Source organism: Oncorhynchus kisutch, unplaced genomic scaffold (assembly GCF_002021735.2).
Source record: "Oncorhynchus kisutch isolate 150728-3 unplaced genomic scaffold, Okis_V2 Okis02a-Okis13b_hom, whole genome shotgun sequence".
NCBI classification, from domain to species: domain Eukaryota; kingdom Metazoa; phylum Chordata; class Actinopteri; order Salmoniformes; family Salmonidae; genus Oncorhynchus; species Oncorhynchus kisutch.
The window spans coordinates 5,377,353-5,399,777 of record NW_022261979.1 but is presented as its reverse complement, the minus strand read 5'-3'; the positions used below and the strand labels follow the sequence as shown (position 1 = coordinate 5,399,777).

Genomic DNA, 22,425 nt, shown 5'->3' with positions numbered 1-22,425 from the left:
ACCCTATTCCACCCCTATCTCAGCCTATGGGTTCTGGTCAAAAGTAGTACACTATATAGTGAATAGGGAGCCATTCGGCATGCAAGCCAGAGTTTGAGCCAGTCTAGTTTGGCTAGAGGGAGGTGGGCGTAGTGTAACATAGGTGACTGACCTGTGAGTCCTGTTGCTGGATGTAGCCGGTGATGATGCGCAGGCCGATCTGAGCCATCTCTCTGAGCTCCAGAGCCCCGGGGGTACCAGGGGTGCTGTGCCACGCCTGTAGTCTGTCCAGGAGGTTCACCACCCCCTCAAAGATCTACAACAACAACACACCTGTTAACAGTCTACAACACATTTTCATTCAATTCAATTCCCACGAGGGGCAATTATGTAGGCAAGAGTGCAGATACGTGAAAACAACATAACAGTGACTCAATTCTCAAGACTGGGTTACCACACAGTTAAATGATATAGCTAGAACTACTATTCAAAACATCCTTCAAAACAGTAGCCAAGCTAAAGCCAACACGCATCCACTGACATTAAACACACACATTCACGATTACAGGAAGTAGCTGTGCTGTTAATACATGTAACTACATGTAATCTAAAATGTAATCTACCTAATCCCAGAATATGTATTATTTACCATGAGAGGACCATAAACAATAACTAGTAATGCTGCATACTACAAGAAAGGTTCAATCTCACCTTTCTGGGAAAAAATAGTTATACATTGCTGAGATGAAGTAACTTTTGAGCTCAAATACACAGTACAAATATTATACAAATATTGAAAATATGAAATATTTTATGACGTATTTCCTATTCAATAAAACTGTAATGAATAAGGCTTGAAATGACTTATACGCTTTCTAAATATAGTATAATCAGATTATAAGACTTACAGAAAACGTTTGACCTCTGTCATTGCCAACAAAAGGTATATACCAAAGTATTGAGATAAACTTTTGTTATTGACCAAAAACGTATTTTCCACCATAATTTGCAAATAAATTCATAAAAAATCCTACAATGTGATTTTCAGGATTTTTTTTCTCTCATTTTGTCTGTCATAGTTGAAGTGTACCTATGATGAAAATTACAGGCCTCTCTCATCTTTTTAAGTGGGAGAACTTGCACAATTGGTGGCTGACTAAATACTTTTTTGCCCCACTGTATATGGTGCCATTTGAGATGCAGACAACGTGTGGAGCATGGTGCAGTACTGTACCTTCTCGCTCCACAGGGCCTGGTTGTCTGTTCCCTCTGAGAAGAGGAAGTCCTGGAGCAGCCTGAGGAGACGCAGCAGACTGGGGAAGTATGGTAGAGAGACACCCTGAGAGTCCCTCAGGTCTGACAGAGAAGACTCCAGCATCATCTCTAACAGACTGAGAGATAGAAACGCAGCAGAAAGGAGGGAGGGAGAATAGCCAGTCAACATTTTTTTAAATTTTTAAATTTTACCTTTATTTAACCAGGTAGGCAAGTTGAGAACAAGTTCTCATTTACAATTGCGACCTGGCCAAGATAAAGCAAAGCAGTTCGACAGATAAAACGACACAGAGTTACACATGGAGTAAAAACAAACATACAGTCAATATTGCAGTATAAACAAGTCTATATACAATGTGAGCAAATGAGGTGAGAAGGGAGGTAAAGGCAAAAAAGGCCATGATGGCAAAGTAAATACAATATAGCAAGTAAAATACTGGAATGGTAGTTTTGCAATGGAAGAATGTGCAAAGTAGAAATAAAAATAATGGGGTGCAAAGGAGCAAAATAAATAAATAAATAAAAATTAAATACAGTTGGGAAAGAGGTAGTTGTTTGGGCTAAATTATAGGTGGGCTATGTACAGGTGCAGTAATCTGTGAGCTGCTCTGACAGTTGGTGCTTAAAGCTAGTGAGGGAGATAAGTGTTTCCAGTTTCAGAGATTTTTGTAGTTCGTTCCAGTCATTGGCAGCAGAGAACTGGAAGGAGAGGCGGCCAAAGAAAGAATTGGTTTTGGGGGTGACTAGAGAGATATACCTGCTGGCGCGTGTGCTACAGGTGGGAGATGCTATGGTGACCAGCGAGCTGAGATAAGGGGGGACTTTACCTAGCAGGGTCTTGTAGATGACATGGAGCCAGTGGGTTTGGCGACGAGTATGAAGCGAGGGCCAGCCAACGAGAGCGTACAGGTCGCAATGGTGGGTAGTATATGGGGCTTTGGTGATAAAACGGATTGCACTGTGATAGACTGCATCCAATTTGTTGAGTAGGGTATTGGAGGCTATTTTGTAAATGACATCGCCAAAGTCGAGGATTGGTAGGATGGTCAGTTTTACAAGGGTATGTTTGGCAGCATGAGTGAAGGATGCTTTGTTGCGAAATAGGAAGCCAATTCTAGATTTAACTTTGGATTGGAGATGTTTGATATGGGTCTGGAAGGAGAGTTTACAGTCTAACCAGACACCTAAGTATTTGTAGTTGTCCACGTATTCTAAGTCAGAGCCGTCCAGAGTAGTGATGTTGGACAGGCGGGTAGGTGCAGGTAGCGATCGGTTGAAGAGCATGCATTTAGTTTTACTTGTATTTAAGAGCAATTGGAGGCCACGGAAGGAGAGTTGTATGGCATTGAAGCTTGCCTGGAGGGTTGTTAACACAGTGTCCAAAGAAGGGCCGGAAGTATACAGAATGGTGTCGTCTGCGTAGAGGTGGATCAGGGACTCACCAGCAGCAAGAGCGACCTCATTGATGTATACAGAGAAGAGAGTCGGTCCAAGAATTGAACCCTGTGGCACCCCCATAGAGACTGCCAGAGGTCCGGACAGCAGACCCCCCGATTTGACACACTGAACTCTATCAGAGAAGTAGTTGGTGAACCAGGCGAGGCAATTTAACTAGCCAGTTAACATTTAGGGTTACATTTTGCTCAACCAAAACAGCACAGAACCGAAAAAAAGTTTATTTCTGTGGTTGATGTGAGTAAGACCATTAAACTGGTTAACGTTCACAAGGCCACAGAGCCAGACTGATTACCAGGATGCATACTCTGAGCAAGCACCAACCAACTGGCAAGTGTCTTCACTGACATGTTCAACCTCTACCTGACCCAGTAATACCTACATGTTTCCAGTAGACCACCATAGTCCACCATAGACCACCATAGAAGGTACGACAACGCCTCTTCCCCCTCAGAAGGCACGACAACGCCTCTTCCCCCTCAGGAGGCGGTAAAGATGTGTCATGAAGAAGGCACGACAACGCCTCTTCCCCCTCAGGAGGCGGTAAAGATGTGTCATGAAGAAGGCACGACAACGCCTCTTCCCCCTCAGGAGGCGGTAAAGATGTGTCATGAAGAAGGCACGACAACGCCTCTTCCCCCTCAGGAGGCGGTAAAGATGTGTCATGAAGAAGGTACGACAACGCCTCTTCCCCCTCAGGAGGCGGTAAAGATGTGTCATGAAGAAGGCACGACAACGCCTCTTCCCCCTCAGGAGGCGGTAAAGATGTGTCATGAAGAAGGTACGACAACGCCTCTTCCCCCCAGGAGGCGGTAAAGATGTGTCATGAAGAAGGCATGACAACGCCTCTTCCCCCTCAGGAGGCACGACAACGCCTCTTCCCCCTCAGAAGGCACGGCAACGCCTCTTCCTCCTCAGGAGGCACGACAACGCCTCTTCCCCCTCAGAAGGCATGACAATGCCTCTTCCCCCTCAGGAGGCGGTAAAGATGTGTCATGAAGAAGGCACGACAACGCCTCTTCCCCCTCAGGAGGCGGTAAAGATGTGTCATGAAGAAGGCACGACAACGCCTCTTCCCCCTCAGGAGGCGGTAAAGATGTGTCATGAAGAAGGCACGACAACGCCTCTTCCCCCTCAGGAGGCGGTAAAGATGTGTCATGAAGAAGGTACGACAACGCCTCTTCCCCCTCAGGAGGCACGACAACGCCTCTTCCCCCTCAGGAGGCACGACAACGCCTCTTCCCCCTCAGGAGGATGTAAAGATGTGTCATGAAGAAGGCACGACAACGCCTCTTCCCCCTCAGGAGGCGGTAAAGATGTGTCATGAAGAAGGCACGACAACGCCTCTTCCCCCTCAGGAGGCGGTAAAGATGTGTCATGAAGAAGGCACGACAACGCCTCTTCCCCCTCAGGAGGCGGTAAAGATGTGTCATGAAGAAGGCACGACAACGCCTCTTCCCCCTCAGGAGGCGGTAAAGATGTGTCATGAAGAAGGCACGACAACGCCTCTTCCCCCCCAGGAGGCGGTAAAGATGTGTCATGAAGAAGGCACGACAACGCCTCTTCCCCCTCAGGAGGCGGTAAAGATGTGTCATGAAGAAGGCACGACAACGCCTCTTCCCCCTCAGGAGGCGGTAAAGATGTGTCTGGAAGAAGGCACGACAACGCCTCTTCCCCCTCAGGAGGCGGTAAAGATGTGTCATGAAGAAGGCACGACAACGCCTCTTCCCCCTCAGGAGGCACGACAACGCCTCTTCCCCCTCAGGAGGCGGTAAAGATGTGTCAAGGGACCTCAGATCCTCAAAGTTCTACAGCTGCACCATTGAGAGCATCTTGACAGGCTGCATTCCACCACAAGGCGCTACAGAGGGAAGTACGTACGGCCCAGTACATCACTGGTACCCTGTGTATGTAGCCTAGTTATCAATGATCTCTTACCCCTGCACATGGACTCAGTACTGGTACCCTGTGTATGTAGCCTAGTTATCAATGATCTCTTACTCCTGCACATGGACTCAGTACTGGTACCCTGTGTATGTAGCCTAGTTATCAATGATCTCTCACCCCTGCACATGGACTCAGTACTGGTACCCTGTGTATGTAGCCTAGTTATCAATGATCTCTTACTCCTGCACATGGACTCAGTACTGGTACCCTGTGTATGTAGCCTAGTTATCAATGATCTCTCACCCCTGCACATGGACTCAGTACTGGTACCCTGTGTATGTAGCCTAGTTATCAATGATCTCTTACTCCTGCACATGGACTCAGTACTGGTACCCTGTGTATGTAGCCTAGTTATCAATGATCTCTTACTCCTGCACATGGACTCAGTACTGGTACCCTGTGTATGTAGCCTAGTTATCAATGATCTCTTACTCCTGCACATGGACTCAGTACTGGCCTCGGTACTAGTCTAGTTATCAATGATCTCTCACCCCTGCACATGGACTCAGTACTGGTACCCTGTGTTTGTACCTAGTTATCAATGATCTCTCACCCCTGCACATGGACTCAGTACTGGTACCCTGTGTATGTAGCCTAGTTATCAATGATCTCTCACCCCTGCACATGGACTCAGTACTGGCCTCGGTACTAGTCTAGTTATCAATGATCTCTCACCCCTGCACATGGACTCAGTACTGGTACCCTGTGTTTGTACCTAGTTATCGTTCCTCATTGTTATTCCTTTTCTCTCTGCATGGTTGTGAAGGGCCCGTCAGTAAGCACTTCACTGTTAGTCCACACCTGTTGTTTACCAAGCATTTGACAAATACAACTTGGTTTGAAGTCACCTTAATGAATCTGTTTACTGACATGAGACAGAGGGAGTTGCATATCAAGGACAGTGGGAGTGACTGACTGACTAACCTGGGTCCCAAACAACACGTTTGACCAGGGCCCATAGGGTGCCATTTGGGATGCAGACACTGACTGACTGGCTGGCTGACTAAATATCTGACTGACTGATTGGCTGGCTGGCTGACTAGATAGCTGACTGAATAACTAACTAAATATCTGACTGACTGATTGGCTGGCTGGCTGGCTAACTAAATAGCTGACTGGATAACTAACTAAATAGCTGACTGAATAACTAACTAAATATCTGACTGACTGATTGGCTGGCTGGCTGGCTAACTAAATAGCTGACTGGATAACTAACTAAATAGCTGACTGGCTGGCTGGCTGTAGACCGACTGACCTGCATTTGATATCGTCAGGCGGGCGGACCAGTTGGCATGAGGAGCCCAGCTTGGTGAGGACAGAGAAGACCTGTCCCCTCTCCCTCCACACGGCGTCCTCCCCCCCCTCCGACCCGCTGCCGCACCACAGCACAGAGAACACGATGTTAGTCAGCAGGTTACACAGCTCCTCCTCTGGCATCTGCTGAAAGGGACCACACACACACACACACACACACACACACACACACACACACACACACACACACACACACACACACACACACACACACACACACACACACACACACACACACACACACACACACACACACACACACACACACACACACACACAAACACACACACACACCATAATCACAGTTAGACACACAGATACAGTACATCGTGTCGGAGACGGACTAAACCGCGGAGGCATCTGCACAGCCGTATTCTAGGATATTGAACCATTGGTTGAATAGTTTCATCATTCTCAGCACGACTCTATCCCTCATCACATTCAGTTGAATTGGAGCCATGAACACTGAGCCACGCTGGTTGTATAGGAGTCATGTACACTGAGCCACGCTGGTTGTATAGGAGTCATGTACACTGAGCCACGCTGGTTGTATAGGAGTCATGTACACTGAGCCACGCTGGTTGTATAGGAGTCATGTACACTGAGCCACGCTGGTTGTATAGGAGTCATGTACACTGAGCCACGCTGGTTGTATAGGAGTCATGAACACTGAGCCACGCTGGTTGTATAGGAGTCATGTACACTGAGCCACGCTGGTTGTATAGGAGTCATGAACACTGAGCCACGCTGGTTGTATAGGAGTCATGAACACTGAGCCACGCTGGTTGTATAGGAGTCATGTACACTGAGCCACGCTGGTTGTATAGGAGTCATGTACACTGAGCCACGCTGGTTGTATAGGAGTCATGTACACTGAGCCACGCTGGTTGTATAGGAGTCATGAACACTGAGCCACGCTGGTTGTATAGGAGTCATGTACACTGAGCCACGCTGGTTGTATAGGAGTCATGTACACTGAGCCACGCTGGTTGTATAGGAGTCATGTACACTGAGCCACGCTGGTTGTATAGGAGTCATGTACACTGAGCCACGCTGGTTGTATAGGAGTCATGTACACTGAGCCACGCTGGTTGTATAGGAGTCATGTACACTGAGCCACGCTGGTTGTATAGGAGTCATGAACACTGAGCCACGCTGGTTGTATAGGAGTCATGTACACTGAGCCACGCTGGTTGTATAGGAGTCATGTACACTGAGCCACGCTGGTTGTATAGGAGTCATGTACACTGAGCCACGCTGGTTGTATAGGAGTCATGAACACTGAGCCACGCTGGTTGTATAGGAGTCATGAACACTGAGCCACGCTGGTTGTATAGGAGTCATGTACACTGAGCCACGCTGGTTGTATAGGAGTCATGTACACTGAGCCACGCTGGTTGTATAGGAGTCATGTACACTGAGCCACGCTGGTTGTATAGGAGTCATGAACACTGAGCCACGCTGGTTGTATAGGAGTCATGAACACTGAGCCACGCTGGTTGTATAGGAGTCATGTACACTGAGCCACGCTGGTTGTATAGGAGTCATGTACACTGAGCCACGCTGGTTGTATAGGAGTCATGTACACTGAGCCACGCTGGTTGTATAGGAGTCATGTACACTGAGCCACGCTGGTTGTATAGGAGTCATGTACACTGAGCCACGCTGGTTGAATAGGAGTCATGTACACTGAGCCACGTTGGATGGGAATTTTTCTGAGGTATGAGGTCAGGCTGTACGACCCCAGCAGATGGGGGTCACAGAGTCTACCAGACTATCACGACTGTGGACTCTGAAACATGCTTACGGGATGCTAATACTTGTGAGTTTCTGACTGACACATTTCAGGAGAAATCCATTAGCATTATGGATATGGGACACAAGACACTGGGCTTCATATTCAACACGTTCGGTCCAGTTTTTTCAAACACCACACAACATACCTCCTAGGAATGCTCAGTACCTGTGGTTAGGGTTAAGGTTAGGACAACAGTACCTGTGGTTAGAGCTACGGTTAGGATAACAGTACCTGTGGTTAGGGCTAAGGTTAAGGTTAGGATAACAGTACCTGTGGTTAGGGTTAAGGTTAGGGCAGCAGTACCTGTGGTTAGGGCTAAGGTTAGGATAACAGTACCTGTGGTTAGGGCTAAGGTTAGGATAACAGTACCTGTGGTTAGGGCTAAGGTTAAGGTTAGGATAACAGTACCTGTGGTTAGGGCTAAGGTTAGGATAACAGTACCTGTGGTTAGGGTTAAGGTTAGGACAACAGTACCTGTGGTTAGGGCTAAGGTTAAGGTTAGGATAACAGTACCTGTGGTTAGGGTTAAGGTTAGGATAGCAGTACCTGTGGTTAGGGCTAAGGTTAGGATAACAGTACCTGTGGTTAGGGTCAAGGTTAGGGCAGCAGTACCTGTGGTTAGGGCTAAGGTTAGGATAACAGTACCTGTGGTTAGGGTTAAGGTTAGGATAACAGTACCTGTGGTTAGGGTTAAGGTTAGGATAACAGTACCTGTGGTTAGGGTTAAGGTTAGGATAACAGTACCTGTGGTTAGGGTTAAGGTTAGGATAACAGTACCTGTGGTTAGGGCTAAGGTTAGGATAACAGTACCTGTGGTTAGGGCTAAGGTTAAGGTTAGGATAACAGTACCTGTGGTTAGGGTTAAGGTTAGGGCAGCAGTACCTGTGGTTAGGGCTAAGGTTAGGATAACAGTACCTGTGGTTAGGGCTAAGGTTAGGATAACAGTACCTGTGGTTGGGCTAAGGTTAAGGTTAGGATAACAGTACCTGTGGTTAGGGCTAAGGTTAGGATAACAGTACCTGTGGTTAGGGTTAAGGTTAGGACAACAGTACCTGTGGTTAGGGCTAAGGTTAAGGTTAGGATAACAGTACCTGTGGTTAGGGTTAAGGTTAGGATAGCAGTACCTGTGGTTAGGGCTAAGGTTAGGATAACAGTACCTGTGGTTAGGGTCAAGGTTAGGGCAGCAGTACCTGTGGTTAGGGCTAAGGTTAGGATAACAGTACCTGTGGTTAGGGTTAAGGTTAGGATAACAGTACCTGTGGTTAGGGTTAAGGTTAGGATAACAGTACCTGTGGTTAGGGTTAAGGTTAGGATAACAGTACCTGTGGTTAGGGTTAAGGTTAGGATAACAGTACCTGTGGTTAGGGCTAAGGTTAGGATAACAGTACCTGTGGTTAGGGCTAAGGTTAAGGTTAGGATAACAGTACCTGTGGTTAGGGCTAAGGTTAGGATAACAGTACCTGTGGTTAGGGTTAAGGTTAGGACAACAGTACCTGTGGTTAGGGCTAAGGTTACGGTTAGGATAACAGTACCTGTGGTTAGGGTTAAGGTTAGGATAGCAGTACCTGTGGTTAGGGCTAAGGTTAGGATAACAGTACCTGTGGTTAGGGTCAAGGTTAGGGCAGCAGTACCTGTGGTTAGGGCTAAGGTTAGGATAACAGTACCTGTGGTTAGGGTTAAGGTTAGGATAACAGTACCTGTGGTTAGGGTTAAGGTTAGGATAACAGTACCTGTGGTTAGGGTTAAGGTTAGGACAACAGTACCTGTGGTTAGGGCTAAGGTTAAGGTTAGGATAACAGTACCTGTGGTTAGGGTTAAGGTTAGGATAGCAGTACCTGTGGTTAGGGCTAAGGTTAGGATAACAGTACCTGTGGTTAGGGTCAAGGTTAGGGCAGCAGTACCTGTGGTTAGGGCTAAGGTTAGGATAACAGTACCTGTGGTTAGGGTTAAGGTTAGGATAACAGTACCTGTGGTTAGGGTTAAGGTTAGGATAACAGTACCTGTGGTTAGGGTTAAGGTTAGGATAACAGTACCTGTGGTTAGGGTTAAGGTTAGGATAACAGTACCTGTGGTTAGGGCTAAGGTTAGGATAACAGTACCTGTGGTTAGGGCTAAGGTTAAGGTTAGGATAACAGTACCTGTGGTTAGGGTTAAGGTTAGGGCAGCAGTACCTGTGGTTAGGGCTAAGGTTAGGATAACAGTACCTGTGGTTAGGGCTAAGGTTAGGATAACAGTACCTGTGGTTGGGCTAAGGTTAAGGTTAGGATAACAGTACCTGTGGTTAGGGCTAAGGTTAGGATAACAGTACCTGTGGTTAGGGTTAAGGTTAGGACAACAGTACCTGTGGTTAGGGCTAAGGTTAAGGTTAGGATAACAGTACCTGTGGTTAGGGTTAAGGTTAGGATAGCAGTACCTGTGGTTAGGGCTAAGGTTAGGATAACAGTACCTGTGGTTAGGGTCAAGGTTAGGGCAGCAGTACCTGTGGTTAGGGCTAAGGTTAGGATAACAGTACCTGTGGTTAGGGTTAAGGTTAGGATAACAGTACCTGTGGTTAGGGTTAAGGTTAGGATAACAGTACCTGTGGTTAGGGTTAAGGTTAGGATAACAGTACCTGTGGTTAGGGTTAAGGTTAGGATAACAGTACCTGTGGTTAGGGCTAAGGTTAGGATAACAGTACCTGTGGTTAGGGCTAAGGTTAAGGTTAGGATAACAGTACCTGTGGTTAGGGCTAAGGTTAGGATAACAGTACCTGTGGTTAGGGTTAAGGTTAGGACAACAGTACCTGTGGTTAGGGCTAAGGTTACGGTTAGGATAACAGTACCTGTGGTTAGGGTTAAGGTTAGGATAGCAGTACCTGTGGTTAGGGCTAAGGTTAGGATAACAGTACCTGTGGTTAGGGTCAAGGTTAGGGCAGCAGTACCTGTGGTTAGGGCTAAGGTTAGGATAACAGTACCTGTGGTTAGGGTTAAGGTTAGGATAACAGTACCTGTGGTTAGGGTTAAGGTTAGGATAACAGTACCTGTGGTTAGGGTTAAGGTTAGGATAACAGTACCTGTGGTTAGGGTTAAGGTTAGGATAACAGTACCTGTGGTTAGGGCTAAGGTTAGGATAACAGTACCTGTGGTTAGGGTTAAGGTTAGGATAATAGTACCTGTGGTTAGGGCTAAGGTTAGGATAACAGTACCTGTGGTTAGGGTCAAGGTTAGGGCAGCAGTACCTGTGGTTAGGGCTAAGGTTAGGATAACAGTACCTGTGGTTAGGGTTAAGGTTAGGATAACAGTACCTGTGGTTAGGGTTAAGGTTAGGATAACAGTACCTGTGGTTAGGGTTAAGGTTAGGACAACAGTACCTGTGGTTAGGGCTAAGGTTAAGGTTAGGATAACAGTACCTGTGGTTAGGGTTAAGGTTAGGATAGCAGTACCTGTGGTTAGGGCTAAGGTTAGGATAACAGTACCTGTGGTTAGGGTCAAGGTTAGGGCAGCAGTACCTGTGGTTAGGGCTAAGGTTAGGATAACAGTACCTGTGGTTAGGGTTAAGGTTAGGATAACAGTACCTGTGGTTAGGGTTAAGGTTAGGATAACAGTACCTGTGGTTAGGGTTAAGGTTAGGATAACAGTACCTGTGGTTAGGGTTAAGGTTAGGATAACAGTACCTGTGGTTAGGGCTAAGGTTAGGATAACAGTACCTGTGGTTAGGGCTAAGGTTAAGGTTAGGATAACAGTACCTGTGGTTAGGGTTAAGGTTAGGGCAGCAGTACCTGTGGTTAGGGCTAAGGTTAGGATAACAGTACCTGTGGTTAGGGCTAAGGTTAGGATAACAGTACCTGTGGTTGGGCTAAGGTTAAGGTTAGGATAACAGTACCTGTGGTTAGGGCTAAGGTTAGGATAACAGTACCTGTGGTTAGGGTTAAGGTTAGGACAACAGTACCTGTGGTTAGGGCTAAGGTTAAGGTTAGGATAACAGTACCTGTGGTTAGGGTTAAGGTTAGGATAGCAGTACCTGTGGTTAGGGCTAAGGTTAGGATAACAGTACCTGTGGTTAGGGTCAAGGTTAGGGCAGCAGTACCTGTGGTTAGGGCTAAGGTTAGGATAACAGTACCTGTGGTTAGGGTTAAGGTTAGGATAACAGTACCTGTGGTTAGGGTTAAGGTTAGGATAACAGTACCTGTGGTTAGGGTTAAGGTTAGGATAACAGTACCTGTGGTTAGGGTTAAGGTTAGGATAACAGTACCTGTGGTTAGGGCTAAGGTTAGGATAACAGTACCTGTGGTTAGGGCTAAGGTTAAGGTTAGGATAACAGTACCTGTGGTTAGGGCTAAGGTTAGGATAACAGTACCTGTGGTTAGGGTTAAGGTTAGGACAACAGTACCTGTGGTTAGGGCTAAGGTTACGGTTAGGATAACAGTACCTGTGGTTAGGGTTAAGGTTAGGATAGCAGTACCTGTGGTTAGGGCTAAGGTTAGGATAACAGTACCTGTGGTTAGGGTCAAGGTTAGGGCAGCAGTACCTGTGGTTAGGGCTAAGGTTAGGATAACAGTACCTGTGGTTAGGGTTAAGGTTAGGATAACAGTACCTGTGGTTAGGGTTAAGGTTAGGATAACAGTACCTGTGGTTAGGGTTAAGGTTAGGATAACAGTACCTGTGGTTAGGGTTAAGGTTAGGATAACAGTACCTGTGGTTAGGGCTAAGGTTAGGATAACAGTACCTGTGGTTAGGGTTAAGGTTAGGATAATAGTACCTGTGGTTAGGGCTAAGGTTAGGATAACAGTACCTGTGGTTAGGGTCAAGGTTAGGGCAGCAGTACCTGTGGTTAGGGTTAAGGTTAGGATAACAGTACCTGTGGTTAGGGTTAAGGTTAGGATAACAGTACCTGTGGTTAGGGCTAAGGTTAGGATAACAGTACCTGTGGTTAGGGCTAAGGTTAGGATAACAGTACCTGTGGTTAGGGTTAAGGTTAGGATAACAGTACCTGTGGTTAGGGTTAAGGTTAGGATAACAGTACCTGTGGTTAGGGCTAAGGTTAGGATAACAGTACCTGTGGTTAGGGTCAAGGTTAGGGCAGCAGTACCTGTGGGTTGGAGGTGTTGGAGATGGTGTCAGCTGCCCGGGGGTCAGTTCCATAGTTGGTGTCGTCCAGCACGTTGGACAGACTGGAGCTCTTCCTGGGTCTCAGAGAGGGGAACGACCGGCTGTGCTCCAGGGGGGAGGGGGTGCCTGCCTGACTACCCCCCACAGGGTTGTGGTTCCATGTCCCCGTCTCACCCCTCATACCCCCCAGCTCCAGCTCAAAGGGCGAGGTGCCGAAGGGGGACAGAGGGTGGTAGAGAGCCTCCTCTTGGGGCCGACCGGAGGGGATGTCCACGGTGTTGGACAGGGAGGACGAGCGGCTCCCCTGCTCTACCGAGTCAAACGACTTAAATTGGAGAGAGTCGTCAAAGTCCTTCAACGTGCCTCCACTGCTGTTAGGGGAAGACCGAGAGAGGTCGGAGAAACGCTCTGAGATATTCCTCCCTACCAGGCCCTCGCCGTCTCCCTCCTCCTCCTCTTCATCGTCCGGCGAGGTGTAAGGGAGGAAGACGTCTGTGTGAGCGTACTGAGAGTCCTCTATGACCATGCTGTGATCTCTCCTGAGGGGAGCAGTTCAACATTTAGTAAGAGTTGTGTGTTAACTGATCTATAGCAGGGGTAGAGCTGAACACATGTTAACTGATCTATAGCAGGGATAGAGCTGAACACATGTTAACTGATCTATAGCAGGGATAGAGCTGAACACATGTTAACTGATCTATAGCAGGGATAGAGCTGAACACATGTTAACTGATCTATAGCAGGGGTAGAGCTGAACACATGTTAACTGATCTATAGCAGGGATAGAGCTGAACACATGTTAACTGATCTATAGCAGGGGTAGAGCTGAACACATGTTAACTGATCTATAGCAGGGGAAGCGCTGAACACATGTTAACTGATCTATAGCAGGGATAGAGCTGAACACATGTTAACTGATCTATAGCAGGGGTAGACCTGAACACATGTTAACTGATCTATAGCAGGGGTAGACCTGAACACATGTTAACTGATCTATAGCAGGGATAGAGCTGAACACATGTTAACTGATCTATAGCAGGGGTAGAGCTGAACACATGTTAACTGATCTATAGCAGGGATAGAGCTGAACACATGTTAACTGATCTATAGCAGGGGAAGCGCTGAACACATGTTAACTGATCTATAGCAGGGATAGAGCTGAACACATGTTAACTGATCTATAGCTGGGGTAGAGCTGTATCCAGAAACTATCTTGTTTATTGTCCAGAAATATAAAATATCACTTAAGTTATTATTGATTCCCAACTCTTCGAATCAATACAGATTCCCTCAATCGACTAATGGAACTCATCCCTACCTGAGAGGGGGGCGGGAGGAGGAGGGGTCCAGGGAGCTGTGGGTGCTGGAGCCTGCCAGGGAGGGACCGCGAGACTCATAGGACTCCTTCATATAGAGCTTAGTTAACACATCCTGCCAGCCTGGCTGACGGGCCAGCTGACGAACATAGTCCTCATTGTCATAGATCAGGTAGAAGAGCTGGGAGAAGGAGAGAGAGAGGAGCGATGGAGAGAGAGAGAGAGAAGCGATGGAGAGAGAGGGGGGGAGAAGGCGAGGGAGAGAGCAGGGGGAAAGAGAGAGAGAGAGAAGGAGAGAGAAAGACAAAAACAGGGAACAGTCAAGCCTTCAGCTGCCCAATAGTCTATACCTGTAGCTGCCCTATAGTCAATACCTGTAGCTGCCCAATAGTCTAAACCTGTAGCTGCCCAATAGTCTAAACCTGTAGCTGCCCAATAGTCTAAACCTGTAGCTGCCCTATAGTCAATACCTGTAGCTGCCCAATAGTCTATACCTGTAGCTGCCCTATAGTCTAAACCTGTAGCTGCCCAATAGTCTATACCTGTAGCTGCCCTATAGTCTAAACCTGTAGCTGCCCTATAGTCAATACCTGTAGCTGCCCTATAATCTAAACCTGTAGCTGCCCTATAGTCAATACCTGTAGCTGCCCTATAGTCAATACCTGTAGCTGCCCAATAGTCTATACCTGTAGCTGCCCTATAGTCAATACCTGTAGCTGCCCTATGGTCTATACCTGTAGATGCCCAATAGTCTATACCTGTAGCTGCCCAATAGTCTATACCTGTAGCTGCCCAATAGTCTATACCTGTAGCTGCCCTATAGTCTATACCCGTAGCTGCCCTATAGTCTATACCCGTAGCTGCCCAATAGTCTATACCCGTAGCTGCCCTATAGTCTATACCTGTAGCTGCCCAATAGTCAATACCTGTAGCTGCCCTATAGTCTATACCCGTAGCTGCCCTATAGTCTATACCCGTAGCTGCCCAATAGTCTATACCCGTAGCTGCCCTATAGTCCATACCTGTAGCTGCCCAATAGTCAATATCTGTAGCTGCCCTATAGTCTATACCTGTAGCTGCCCTATAGTCTATACCCGTAGCTGCCCAATAGTCTATACCTGTAGCTGCCCTATAGTCTATACCTGTAGCTGCCCTATAGTCTATACCTGTAGCTGCCCTATAGTCTATACCTTTAGCTGCCAAATAGTATATACCTTTATCTTCAATTGTACTATACTTAGTAATGACCTGAGAGAATGTGAAGATATACAGTGGAGGGGAAAGAGGACAGTGGAGGGGAAAGAGGACTAGAGTAGGGGAAAGAGGACTAGAGGAAGGGAAAGAGGCTAGGGAAAGAGGACTAGAGGCTAGGGAAAGAGGACTAGAGGCTAGGGAAAGAGGACGAGAGGAAGGGAAAGAGGACTAGAGGAGGGGAAAGAGGACTAGAGGTGGGGAAAGAGGACTAGAGGAGGGGAAAGAGGACTAGAGGTGGGGAAAGAGGACTAGAGGTGGGGAAAGAGGACTAGAGGCGGGGAAAGAGGACTAGAGGAAGGGAAAGAGGATGAGAGGAAGGGAAAGAGGACGAGAGGAAGGGAAAGAGGACTAGAGGAGGGGAAAGAGGACTAGAGGTGGGGAAAGAGGACTAGAGGTGGGGAAACAGGACAGTGGAAGGGAAAGAAGATTAGAGTAGGTAAGGACTGACCTTGCGACAGACGTCCAGACGGACAGTGAGCTCAGCACGATGGGACAGATGGACCACAGCCAGCAGGTCTCTGAAGTTAGGAGTGGCATCTACACAAAACAATGACAATCAGATGTACACAGTAAAGTATATCCCCAATAGATATACATACTATAGGAACATCAAGGAGAGGGGTTATACACAGTAAAGTATATCCCCTATAGACATACATACTATAGGAACATCAAGGAGAGGGGTTATACACAGTAAAGTATATCCCCTATAGACATACAGTTGAAGTCGGAAGTTTACATGCACTAAGTTGACTGTGCATCCAAACAGCTTGGAAAATTCCAGAAAATTATGTCATGGCTTTAGAAGCTTCTGATAGGGTAAATGACACCGCTTGAGTCAATTGGAGGTGTACCTGTGGATGTATTTCAAGGCCTACCTTCAAACTCAGTGCCTCTTTGCTTGACATCATGGGAAAATCAAAAGAAATCAGCCAAGACCTCAGAAAAACAATTGTAGACCTCCACAAGTCTGGTTCATCCTTGGGAGCAATTTCCAAATGCCGGAAGGTACCACTTCCATCTGTACAAACAATAGTACACAAGTATAAACACCATGGGACCACGCAGCCGTCATACCGCTCAGGAAGGAGACGTGTTCTGTCTCCTAGAGATGAACGTACTTTGGTGCGAAAATTGCAAATCAATCCCAGAACAACAGCAAAGGACCTTGTGAAGATGCTGGAGGAAACAGGTACAAAAGTATCTATATCCACAGTAAAACGAGTCCTATATCGACATAACCTGAAAGGCCGCTCAGCAAGGAAGAAGCCACTTCTCCAAAACCGCCATAAAAAAAGCCAGACTACAGTTTACAACTGCACATGGGGACAAAGATCGTACTTTTTTGGAGAAATGTCCTCTGGTCTGATGAAACAAAAATAGAACTGTTTGGCCATAATGACCATTGTTATGTTTGGAGGAAAAAGGGAGAGGCTTGCAAGCTGAAGAACATCATCCCAACCGTGAAGCACGGGGGTGGCAGCATCATGTTGTGGGGGTGCTTTGCTGCAGGAGGGACTGGTGCACTTCACAAAATAGATGGCTTCATGAGGCAGGAAAATTATGTGGATATATTGAAGCAACATCTCAAGACATCAGTCAGGAAGTTAAAGCTTGGTCACAAATGGGTCTTCCAAATGGACAATGACCTCTGGCATACATCCAAAGTTGTGGCAAAATGGCTTAAGGACAACAAAGTCAAGGTATTGGAGTGGCCATCACCAAGCCCTGACCTCAATCATATAGAACATTTGTGGGCAGAACTGAAAAAACGTGTGCGAGCAAGGAGGCTTACAAACCTGACTCAGTTACACCAGCTCTGTCAGGAGGAATGGGACAAAATTCACCCAACTTATGGGAAGCTTGTGGAAGGCTACCTGAAATGTTTGACCCAAGTTAAACTATTTAAAAGGCAATGCTACCAAATACACTCAATTAGTATGTAAACTTTTGACCCACTGGGAATGTGATGAAAGAAATAAAAGCTGAAATAAATCGTTCTGTCTATTATTATTCTGACATTTCACATTCTTAAAATAAAGTGGTGATCCAAACTGACCTAAAACGATAATTTTTACTAGGATTAAATGTCAGGAATTGTGAAAAACTGAGTTTAAATGTATATGGCTAAGGTTTATGTAAACTTCCGACTTCAACTGTACCTACTATAGGAACAACAAGGAGAGGGGTTAAACACAGTAAAATATATCCCCTATAGATATACATACTATAGGAACAACAAGGTTATAGTTGAGACTGTTTCATGTTGACATTTCAGCTCTAAAGCCTTTCTGAAGACTAGCCATCAATACAAGAACAAAATGCTTTGTAAAAGGATGCCTGTACAGAAAAACAGGACACAAACAGACCTGACATTTTTTATTGAACCTTTATTTAACCTTTATTTAACCTTTATTTAACCAGGTAGGCCAGTTGAGAACAAATTCTCATTTACAATGACGGCCTACCCCTGCCAAACCCGGACGATGCTGGGTCAATTGTGAGCCGACTTATGGGACTCCCAATCACAGCCGGATGTGATACAGCCTGGATTCAAACCAGGGACTGAGATGCAGTGCCTTAAACTGCTGCGCCACTCGGGAGCCCCTATCACATGGATGCTTTTAAATGGACTCTTAGCAACTACATCAGGAACATCCTCCCTCCTTCCTCTCAGTATTCCTCTGTCTGTCCCTCTCAGAGGATGTGTTCCAAATGTTGATTTATTTGATTATTTCACCTTTATTTAACCAGGTAGGCTAGTTGAGAACACCTTTATTTAACCAGGGAGGCTAGTTGAGAACACCTTTATTTAACCAGGGAGGCTAGTTGAGAACACCTTTATTTAACCAGGTAGGCTAGTTGAGAACACCTTTATTTAACCAGGTAGGCCAGTTGAGAACACCTTTATTTAACCAGGTAGGCTAGTTGAGAACACCTTTATTTAACCAGGTAGGCCAGTTGAGAACACCTTTATTTAACCAGGTAGGCCAGTTGAGAACAAGTTCTCATTTACAACTGCGACCTGGCCAAGATATAGCAAAGCAGTGCTACAAAAACAAATGGCACCCTAGTCCCTATATAGTGCACTACTTTTGACCAGAGCCCTATGAGAACCCTAGTCCCTATAGAGTGCACTACTTTTGACCAGAGCCCTATGAGAACCCTAGTCCCTATAGAGTTTTGACAGGGCACAATGGGCCCTAATAGTTTACTAGACTGTATAAAGGGAATGGGGCTCCATTTGGGACACGACCAGAGGCTATATTTGAGGCCTACCTGTAGCGAGGACCTGCTCGTAAAGACAGCGCACGGTGGTCATGGTTACGGGGACGTCTCCTAGAAAACAAACAAGACCCAGGTATCCAAAATCCTTCAACTTGACACGTTGCTTGGCGCGCTCAGACACTCGTTCACTCTTCAGGATCTTGTACAGAACCTGCGTCAATGACCAAGGAGGAGAGCAGGAGATTAACAACAACACTGACCTACGGCTCAGATAAACTAGGAAAGATGGGGAGATTGTGTATTGAGCGTATGACTAGGTAAAACTCTGAACATAGAATGGCTATAGTTGCAGTATCTTTGGTCAATTCCCCAACATGCACAGGTTTTCCAGAAGTCCTGGTTGGAGGATTCCAGATTTCCTGCTTACCCCAGCAGTGGCCAAAATACTGACTGACAGAGGGTCTAATATGTGGTGGTGTGATGTTGGTGGTGTGATGGTGGTGGTGTGGTGGTGTGGTATGGTGGTGTGGTATGGTGGTGTGGTATGGTGGTGTGATGTTGGTGTGATGGTGGTGGTGTGATGTTGGTGTGATGGTGGTGGTGTGATGGTGTGATGGTGTGGTGTGGTATGGTGGTGTGATGGTGTGGTATGGTGGTGTGATGGTGGTGGTGTGATGGTGTGGTGTGGTGGTGTGGTATGGTGGTGTGGTGGTGGTGGTGTGGTGGTGTGATGGTGTGCTGTGGTATGGTGGTGTGATGGTGTGATATGGTTGTATGGTGGTGTGGTGGTGTGATGGTGGTGGTGTGGTATGGTGGTGTGATGTTGGTGTGATGTTGGTGTGATGTTGGTGTGATGTTGGTGTGATGTTGGTGTGGTGGTGAGATGTTGGTGTGGTGGTGAGATGGTGGTGTGGTGGTGTGATGTTGGTGAGATGGTGGTGTGGTGGTGTGATGTTGGTGTGATGTTGGTGTGGTGGTGAGATGTTGGTGAGATGGTGGTGTGGTGGTGTGATGTTGGTGAGATGGTGGTGTGGTGGTGTGATGTTGGTGAGATGGTGGTGTGGTGGTGTGATGTTGGTGTGGTGGTGAGATGTTGGTGTGGTGGTGAGATGTTGGTGTGGTGTGGTGGTGGTAGTGTGATGTGATGGTGGTAGTGTGATGCGGGGGTAGTGGTTGTGTGATGTGGTGGTGGTAGTGTGATGTGGTGGTGGTAGTGTGATGTGGTGGTGGTAGTGTGATGTGGTGGTGGTAGTGTGATGTGATGGTGGTAGTGTGATGTGATGGTGGTAGTGTGATGTGATGGTGGTAGTGTGATGTGATGGTGGTAGTGTGATGTGGTGGTAGTGTGATGTGGTGGTAGTGTGATGTGGTGGTGGTAGTGTGATGTGGTGGTAGTGTGATGTGGTGGTGGTGGTAGTGTGATGTGGTGGTAGTGTGATGTGGTGGTAGTGTGATGCGGTGGTAGTGGTCGTGTGATGTGGTGGTGGTAGTGTGATGCGGTGGTGGTGGTAGTGTGATGTGGTGGTGGTGGTAGTGTGATGTGGTGGTGGTGGTAGTGTGATGTGGTGAGATGTTGGTGAGATGGTGGTGTGGTGGTGTGATGTTGGTGTGGTGGTGTGATGTTGGTGTGGTGGTGAGATGTTGGTGTGGTGGTGAGATGTTGGTGTGGTGTGGTGGTGGTAGTGTGATGTGATGGTGGTAGTGTGATGCGGGGGTAGTGGTTGTGTGATGTGGTGGTGGTAGTGTGATGTGGTGGTGGTAGTGTGATGTGGTGGTGGTAGTGTGATGTGGTGGTGGTAGTGTGATGTGATGGTGGTAGTGTGATGTGATGGTGGTAGTGTGATGTGATGGTGGTAGTGTGATGTGATGGTGGTAGTGTGATGTGATGGTGGTAGTGTGATGTGATGGTGGTAGTGTGATGTGGTGGTAGTGTGATGTGGTGGTAGTGTGATGTGGTGGTGGTAGTGTGATGTGGTGGTAGTGTGATGTGGTGGTGGTAGTGTGATGTGGTGGTAGTGTGATGTGGTGGTAGTGTGATGCGGTGGTAGTGGTCGTGTGATGTGGTGGTGGTAGTGTGATGCGGTGGTGGTGGTAGTGTGATGTGGTGGTGGTGGTAGTGTGATGTGGTGGTGGTGGTAGTGTGATGTGGTGAGATGGTGGTGTGATGTTGGTGTGATGTTGGTGTGATGTTGGTGTGGTGGTGAGATGTTGGTGAGATGGTGGTGTGGTGGTGTGATGTTGGTGTGGTGGTGTGATGGTGAGATGTTGGTGTGGTGGTGAGATGTAGGTGTGGGGATGGTAGTGTGATGTGATGGTGGTAGTGTGATGCGGTGGTAGTGGTCGTGTGATGTGGTGGTGGTAGTGTGATGTGGTGGTGGTGGTAGTGTGATGTGGTGGTGGTGGTAGTGTGATGTGGTGGTAGTGTGATGTGGTGGTGGTAGTGTGATGGTGGTGTGATGTGGTAGTGTGATGTGGTAGTGTGATGTGGTGGTGTGATGTGGTAGTGAGGTGTGGTGGTGGTGTGATGTGGTAGTGTGGTGGTAGTGTGGTAGTGTGGTGGTGGTGTGGTAGTGTGATGTGGTAGTGTGATGTGGTAGTGTGGTGTGGTGGTGTGATGTGGTAGTGTGGTGTGATGTGGTAGTGTAATGGTGGTGTGATGTGGTAGTGTGGTGTGGTGGTGTGATGTGGTAGTGAGGTGTGGTGGTGTGATGTGGTAGTGAGGTGTGGTGGTGGTGTGATGTGGTGGTACTGTGGTAGTGTGGTGGTGGTGTGGTAGTGTGATGTGGTAGTGTGGTGGTGTGGTAGTGTGGTGTGGTAGTGTGGTATGGTAGTGTGGTGTGATGTGGTAGTGTGGTGTGGTGGTGTGGTAGTGTGATGTGGTAGTGTGGTGTGGTGGTGTGGTGTGGTGGTGTGGTAGTGTGGTGTGGTGTGGTGGTGGTGTGGTGGTGGTGTGATGTGGTGTGATGTGGTAGTGTGGTGTGGTGGTGGTGTGATGTGGTAGTGTGGTGGTGGTGTGGTAGTGTGATGTGGTAGTGTGATGTGGTGGTGGTGGTGGTGGTGTGGTAGTGTGATGTGGTAGTGTAATGGTGGTGTGATGTGGTAGTGTGGTGGTGGTGGTGTTAGTGTGGTGGTGTGATGTGGTAGTGTGGTGGTGGTGGTGTTAGTGTGGTGGTGGTGGTGTTAGTGTGGTGGTGGTGTGGTGGTGTGATGTGGTAGTGTGGTGGTGGTGATGTTAGTGTGGTGGTGGTGGTGTGATGTGGTGGTGGTGGTGTGGTAGTGTGATGTGGTGGTGTGATGTGGTAGTGTGGTGTGGTGGTGTGATGTGGTAGTGTAATGGTGGTGTGATGCAGCAGACTGACTCACCCTGAAGACTCTCTCCCTGACCTCATCTCCAAAGCTGGGTTTGAGCAGCAGACAGTAGAGCTGTTCTACTCCCCACTCCAACAGTACAGCCTGGACCTGCTCTCTGGGAGGGCTGCTCCTCAACAGACTGTAAACCACATCTAACGCACTCACCACCTGATGGAGAGAGAGAGAGAGAGAGAGAGAGGAGGGAGAGGGAGGGGTGGAGAGAGAGAGAGAGAGAGAGAGAGGAGAGAGAGGAGGAGGGGAGAGGGAGGAGGGAGGGTTGAGAGAGAGAGGGAGAGAGAGAGAGGGGTTGAGAGAGAGAGAGAGAGAGAGAGAGAGAGAGGGGTTGAGAGAGTGAGCGAGAGAGAGAGAGAGAGAGGGGTTGAGAGAGTGAGCGAGAGAGAGGGAGGGGTGGAGAAGAGAG

At 47.4% G+C, this 22,425-nt stretch overlaps 1 protein-coding gene across 1 annotated transcript in view; it reads right to left on the bottom strand.

Moving 5' to 3' along the window:
- Positions 1-22,425, bottom strand: part of nbeal2 (neurobeachin-like 2) — a gene marked incomplete in the record, with an annotated part of 127,642 nt that overhangs the window by 30,854 nt on the left and 74,363 nt on the right. The window contains 8 exon segments of the mRNA XM_031811792.1: positions 152-295; positions 1,214-1,370; positions 5,912-6,096; positions 12,836-13,394; positions 14,174-14,352; positions 15,874-15,962; positions 18,705-18,864; positions 22,017-22,172. Of these exon segments, the coding sequence (XP_031667652.1) occupies positions 152-295; positions 1,214-1,370; positions 5,912-6,096; positions 12,836-13,394; positions 14,174-14,352; positions 15,874-15,962; positions 18,705-18,864; positions 22,017-22,172 (1,629 nt within the window).